Raw genomic sequence first — 7,326 nt, 5'->3', positions numbered from 1 at the left:
TGGCAATGCCAGCAATCAGGGAAATGCCGACAGGAGCGCCGATCAATGTGCCCAGCTGCCAGAGAATCTTCTTTTTACGACTCCATGGCTTTTTGCCCCAGAATGTACAGCCAGAGGGGCTTAATAGAAAGAAAAAAAAATATTACATTACCACCACAGCAATTCCTAAGTGTTCCTGAGAACCCCAAGTTCAGCTTCCAGATGAACAAAACCCAAAACTTAGGAAGTGAGTAGACAACGCAAAAAAGGTTTCCCTCTTTTCTTCCCCCCCACCAATATGAATTTGCTCATCAAGGTGATTATCATGCTACTGTTTAATATCCAGTAAGCCAAGAGCTCTCAAATGCAATTGTGTCAGGAGGAGCTTTTCTCGGTGTGGAAAAGCATCCTCATACTGTGAAGTGGGAAGAAAATTCAGCTCTTTGGGTCCGAAAGACAAAAATTTTGCTGCCTGATTGGAGAGGCAGGAGGATGAAAGGCTGACACACAAAATCAACTCCTCCAGCCAGCCTCAGAGAAGCGTGTGCTACCCCACCGGTGGGAGCCCAGGCATGCCTCTCCTCTCCTCACCTGAGGTAATGCAGATCCGAGATCTCCTTCATACACAGCCAGCAGAACTCGCAGCCACACACCGCGCAGGTCATGTGGTTACAGCTCCCATCGTTCATCTTGATGATGTAAGCACTGCAGCGCGGACATGGCTTGATGTCATCAGCTACGGGGAAGAAGCATGGGATTGAGTTGGACTCTCTGTGCTGTGAGTATGCAGAATCAACGAGGGGGTTCTCGTTATGGATTGAAACCCTTATTTTCTGTGCGGGCAGAACACCTTCGCTAATCACAGATAAAGTGGGGATGGTTGAGCCTTTAGTTTATCTTCAGAGCAAGAAGATAATCTTGATGAGGCAGATCCCACCCAAGCCATTTGCCTGGACAGCAGGGACTGAGAACAACAGTCACTTTAAGAGCTTATTCCAGCCTTGAACAGGATGTACTCCAGAACATGCTTAAATGCTGGGACAAGTCATACCTGCCCTGTGCTAGCCAAGGCAACAGCCTAAGCACGAACCATTACTAAATTGCTCCACTAAGGTGATTCACGGGCCAAGAACAACAGAACGGTTGAGAGAAGGCGGCATCGGAGAAACTCCAAACGTGGCCTTCAAAAACAGCCAGAATGGGAACCGGGTCTGCAGCTGCACTCAAGGAGTCCGGTGCAGAGGCTGTCCAGTCCCCAGTTTGCTGCTGGCAGAGCAGGATAAGGGTCCTTCATCTCTTCCTTAATTCAAGCGTCATCTGATCGCAGTTATGCAATGGCTGCGCAGTGGTTCAGGGCTTTGCTGGCAGGCTCTGCAACACTCGATAATATGAAATCCAGCTGCTGAGACCAGCTCGCACCCTATTAATCACTACATTGAATCCAGCAAGAACAGGGTGGGGAAAAACCACTGTCTCAAGAACCTCTCTTTCAGTGGCTAAGTGCTAAGCTCCTCCTGGCAGGGATCTCCTTTAAAAGGGTGTAAAAACTCAAGAAATTATTTTTTGCTTGCTGGTTTGTACCACAGGCTGTGGTAGTATCTATGCTGTCCGTTGTCAGGGACCTCCAACTGGGGCACGTTGAACCTTGACATAGCACTAAGCCACCTTGGAACCACCCACGACAGCAGCGTTCTAAGGAAGCGTATTGACATTTTTAACTCCTGACATAGAAGAAAAAGCAGGGTGTTTTGTTTGGGGTGGGGTGGGGCTTTATGAAACGGCCTTACTGCCCACTTCCAGAGTCAATACAGTTATTTTTAACAAACGCTAACTCAGTAGACACAGCAGCTCCTACCAGGCAGCACAGAAGTCTGTGGGTTGGCATTTTTTCTGTACCTGACATTACTTACACCTAGCTGCACGGAGCAAGGCTCCCCACATTCAGCAAGGCATGAATACTACTCTTTACTACCACAGCAGGCAAATTTGAAGTTGCAAGGCTAAAAAGCACCTATTTGTTCAGGGCTTAGATCAGCAAGAAGCAAGAACATCCAAGATCAAAACAGCCACAAGCCTAGCTGGGGCGGATGAGGGGAGCTGCCTTGACGCGGAAGGACGCAAAGCACATCATCACCTACTGATCTGTTTTGTATTCTTGGAGGAGCCTGCCAGATTTGTTCTAACGCACACGAGAAGGGGAAATGACTCTGACTTTCACAGCTGTTCGCACCCGCGGCTGCTGGAGACCCTCAGCTGTGCCACGCAGCACCATTCCCCGCAGGGCACTAACATCCCCCCTGCTTTGGCAGGACGGGGTTTTCCACGCAGGTGGCTCTTTCTCAGCTCCACAGGCACCGAGTAACCAAAAAACACGTGAATCCCTACCCGGCCCGGATTCCTGTCCATAACTGAGGCCTGATGTGTGCTTGGTCCGTACTCGGAGCGTCTGTGCCCTTTGCTGGCGGGCCATGTCGCAGGTTTGGTTGGGATGCCATATCTGTTTGCAGTGATAGCAGAACTCCGTCTGGCAGCCGTCCCTCTCGCAGGTCAGCTTGGGGCAGCTGGCACAGCCGTAGGCAATAACCGCATAACTGGAGAAGGAAGAGACCGGCTGAATTAGTAAAAGACAAAGTTATCAAGCGATCCTTTTAATCCAGCCTGCCCAGGGGCGGCACAGGAGGCTGTCGCTGCCTGAGCTGCTCTGCTCAAAGCAGCTGGTTGAAGAGCTGCTGCAGTGCGATCTCAGGCTACGGCGAGCCACACATGCTTTTACCCCCGGAGCCTGCAGCAACGTTGCCCTGCGGATCAAGGGATCAGCCCATCTCTCCCATCCCATTTTTTTTCATCTTCTCTCTGATCACTGTCCGTACAGCAGCCTGCACGCTAGACAAATTCCTGCTCTCTCCGGTCCTGTGGCTTGCACTGCAGGGCCTGAAATTAAGTAGAGCTAATTGGGTTACTTGGGGCAGATACCTTTTATACAGACAGCTTACGATATTGAATTCGCTCCTCAGTAACTGCTGGCAGTTCTCACTGTCAATTCACACGGACCAGATCTGTCTTGCCTGGTGTGCCCAGCTAACAGCTTGCTGCTTCTGCCAATTCAGGCTCCTAGGAAAGGCTCACGCTGCTCTTTCCAGGCACCTGCAGCTAAACACACATACCCCGGTCCTTAGGACGGGCATATGAGTGGACGCTACACGGATTGGAGGAGTCTAGGAAAGCTGAGGTTGTCCTGGGCACTTCTATCAACTGAATGATTCTAAAAAAGCGGAAGAACAGGGGCTTCCATGTGTGGCTACCTGAGGAAGCCAGCTCTTAGAATCATAGAATTGTTTAGGTTGGAAAAGCCCTTTAAGATCACCAAGTCCAACCGTTCCCCTAACCCTGCCACCCCACCACTAAACCCTGTCCCTAAGTACCTCGTCTGCCCGGCTTTTGAATACCCCCAGGGCTGGGGACTCAACCACTTCCCTGGGCAGCCCCTTCCAGTGCTTGACAACCCTTTCCGTGAAGAAATTTTTCCTAATGTCCAACCTCTTGTTGAGCTCCACAGACTTTTCTTTTTTAAAGAGCAGTGAAGAAGAACGCTCTGCCTCCAGAGTAAGCCAAAACTTGAGTAAAACCAACTGGATGTGCATGAGAGGGAGGCCAGGCTCAAGCGGCTCACTTCTTCCGATAGCAGCGTGATGCTTCCAGAAGGAAGCACGCTGCGTACACAAAAGTCGAAGCAGCATCACCAAGCGCCGCTACGAGAAAGCTGGCTTACAGTCATCTAGGATGAGGTTGTTTCCACTGGCAGGGGTAGAATTGAGCAATTCCAGAAGCGTCTTCCAGTTCTGTGACACCAGTATGGCAAAGGGTATTTTTGTTGTTCATCGTCAGTATTTTTGTTAGCGGTCAGAGGAGAATAACTCCTATTTAAGGTTTTATATTTAGAGCTTGTGTAGCTCAAGTTGTATTGCCTCTTCTCGGAGGCAGCAGCGTGAGAACCGCTGAATGTGTCATACCACAATGATTCATATCCCGTGGGAGTTTGAGCAACTTCATCCTGCCAGAGTACGACATAATCGCCAAAGAAACAACAGCTCCGCACCGAGCGCGGGGCCGGGAAGCACGACTACAGGGTCTCCGTGTGCATCAACGGCTGCGCACTCCTGCACGTGAAACTAATACTGGAGGAGAGACGGGATACAGATGGCCTGGGGGTTTGGGAGGGACAAACTTGACCCACATTGGATCCTACGCATCTTGTCTAGGGAAGATCCCACTAAGCATCCTTACCCTGCTGCTATCAGACAGCCAAAAACCTACCCTTGGCAAAAAAAAAACCAAAACAAAAAAACCCAAACAACTTCATCTGACCAGCTGTGTTATGACACGCTACTGTTTCAAACCATAATAACGGGCTAGGAAAGCTCAGCGTAATATATTAAGCAACCCCATGCTCCAAATCAACCCCTCACTCAAAATGGATAGTTTTTCTAAACACTTGAGCTAAAATCCTAAGAGAAATTTAAATCATCACCATTGATGGTTTTATTCCTAAAGCTGAAAAGACAAATGTCATGAACCCAGAGCTGGGGGGAAACAAACTACATGACTGCCTACCAGGGAAAGAAATAACACATCTCCGAATTCAAGGTCAACTGGAGAGAGGCTGTTGAAGCAACGTGCCTAGGATGAGCCCTGGCAGGATCTGGATGGCCAACGCATGCGCCCCCTTCACCTGACCTCGGACACATCGCTGTGTTAAACAGCCTCAACCCCAGCAGATGAAAAGGCAAACTCTGACTTTTCCCCATGCACCAATGACAGCGAGTGTCTTCCCGAGACCCCAGGAATCACACAGCATCGTTCCCAGGCCATTCCTTGGATGGCCATGAGTTGCCTCCATCCCTCCGCCTGCTGCTCCGCAGGAGTCAGAGCCTCAGTAGTTGCCTCCCGCCTCATTCACGGAGCCCAGCCTACACAGCTCCGTTTCTTTAAAGGTTCTGTTATTCTCCCAAGCTTCTAGGAGAGATGCAGTGTGACAAACACTAGACAGCGGATGCCGCCTGATTGTAGCAAGGGAAAAAAAAAAAAAAAAAAAAAAAAAAGCTGCAAACATAGAAAATTATTTGTACTGCGATTGATGGCGCATCAATTGACCAGTGTTTCCATGACAACACACACCGGTGTTGTGTTGCTCCTCCTCCTCCTCCCCGGCAGCACAGCCAAGCTCTTTCATTTACGAAAGACTGCGGTACGCGTGGACGGCACAGGATGTCGCATGCCCCACACCCAGGGTTTTGTCTGCCGTCGCCCAGCAGCCCCTCGCTGCCATCGCCTCGGCGGTGGGTGACAACCAGCACTGAGCATCGCCATGCCCCCAGCCCTGCGTTCCCGCTCCGGCTCGGTATGCTGGCGCTACTACGGTGGGAAAGCCCGCTGTAAATAATTCATACCCTGACTTTACATAAGCACAGCGACACAAGCTCGCTGGGAAGAATGAATAGGGTGATTAATTCCTCTCCCTGCCGGAGGGCTGATTCCAACAGCCTTTGTCTGAGCGCTACATCCCAGTAGTAGCACTGGTCCGCAGCAACTGGCGAGAGCTGCCTGGTTTCCAAAAGCCAGGTCACTCCTTGCTTCTGCTGGGCAGCTCAGGGGAGGATGCCCATGCACGTCGCCTGGCTCACCTTGCTAACAGGCTAAGCAGGGAGGAGGCTTTTGCTGGCACAAAGAGCTGTGCATGCCACCGGCCTGCCCAAACCCCCCAAAGCAAGTGCTGGATCAGACTCAAGCTGGGTTACTCTCAAAGAGGCAATGCCCTCCAGGCCAGCTCCTTCCAACCAGCCAGCCTCGGTGACCTACGCTGCATTTGCACCTTATCCTGAACACAGATAAATATCACAGCAGCCAAAGAGCTGAGCTTCAGTAAGGAGGTACCGGATTTTCTCCAGCTGGTTAACAGCAGGGGCATTCCCTCTGGTATTGCTCTGTGGGCAACATAACCTGCTCTATCTCTCTGATCTTATCCCCAGCGCTACTGAACTATCAAGATCTAGTGCTCGGTTTTGCTTCAGAAAGGCGCAAAGCTGTTGTTTGCTATTAAAGTTGCCCTCTGAACAACAAGCCCTTATACAGCCATGCTGGGAGGCTGTGAAATGGGTAACCTGAGCCAGGTTAACCGATTTGCATAGGAAGGCTATTACAGTGCTCTGATTAAATCTTCACAACCCTCCCACCACGCTTTCCATTCTGACTACTAGGTCAGATTTTCCTTTCATGTTCTTGCTACCCAGAACTGCAATCCAAGCCGAGTTCTAGCTAAACTTCGCAGCACTTCTCTAAGTTTCCCAAACAAAGCCCTTTTCCAGGCAGCTTTGGCTTACGCTCAACTAGAAGCCAGCAGAGTTCATTTGAAGGAAAAGAGAAGAGAAAATGAAAGCAACACGCAGATAAAGTCATCAAGCTTGGCTGGGCTGACTTCTGGACAGACAAACAGACACTTCCTCACTTAGGCAACGGATAATGAGTCAACTTAAGCACAGAGTCACTCCTCTGTGCCATGCATTCACGTCCTCACTGGGAAAGAGCGGCTGTTCATGGTTCCTTCTTCCCCACTGTGGAAGCTGCAGTGTCCCCATGCACCGTCCCCACAGCTCGCAGTGATAGACACAGCCAGGAAACTCCACGCTTCCCATTTGTGCAGAAAAAAAAAAAAAAAAAGCTTTCTTTTAAATTAGGGAAATGATGGCTCAGCTAAAATCCCCTTCAAGTCCTATCACTCATACTTGATTTGTTTGTATTTCCACAATCCCCAAGGGCAAATCCTAGTGCTCTAGCGAGGCGGTAGGAATGGACAAAGTGCCATTTTGGTACCCAAGGCCCATCAGCTGTCCTGAAGAGACTGCTGATGAGCAAAGCAGAGCACGCCTGCAGTGAGGGCTCTTCTCAGGACTCGGGAGGACCAGGAGCATGCAGCAGCAGCACCCCCCCACCAGGGGTGAGCCGCCCTTCCCTGTGCTGTCCTGGACCCAGGTGAAGTCAGGCAGCACCCCAGCAGGACAGGGGGTGGGATGCCATCTCCAGGACCTGCTGGGGCTGAGCAGCATCCCACGGGGACAGGGGGTCCAGGACCATCCCAGCTGGAACACCACCCCCAGCTGTCCCAGGACCTGCTGGGGCTGAGCAGCATCCCACGGGGACAGGGGGTCCAGGACCATCCCAGCTGGAACACCACCCCTAAGACCTGCTGGGGACGGGCAGTGCCCCACCAGGGTGGGGGTTCCCCTTCCCTGAGCCACTCCAGGGCGGATGGACGGAGCAGCACCCTGTGGGGACAGCGGGTCCCCCCCCTCC

General features: G+C 51.3%; 1 protein-coding gene across 1 annotated transcript in view; it reads right to left on the bottom strand.

The window, feature by feature from the left end:
- RNF19B (ring finger protein 19B) overlaps positions 1-6,684 on the bottom strand; it is an 11,989-nt gene extending 5,305 nt beyond the window's left edge. The window contains exons 1-4 of the mRNA XM_035904033.1: positions 6,482-6,684; positions 2,365-2,570; positions 571-715; positions 1-119 (exon numbers count right to left, since the gene is read on the bottom strand). Coding sequence (XP_035759926.1) covers positions 1-119; positions 571-715; positions 2,365-2,570; positions 6,482-6,534 — 523 coding nt within the window. The 5' untranslated portion in view covers positions 6,535-6,684. The remainder of the gene's footprint in view (positions 120-570; positions 716-2,364; positions 2,571-6,481) is intronic.
- Between the last annotated feature and the right edge of the window lie 642 nt (positions 6,685-7,326).

This window comes from Egretta garzetta, unplaced genomic scaffold (assembly GCF_000687185.1).
Source record: "Egretta garzetta isolate BGI_Z169 unplaced genomic scaffold, ASM68718v1 scaffold101, whole genome shotgun sequence".
Lineage (NCBI taxonomy): Eukaryota > Metazoa > Chordata > Aves > Pelecaniformes > Ardeidae > Egretta > Egretta garzetta.
This window is presented reverse-complemented; position numbering and strand designations above follow the sequence as displayed.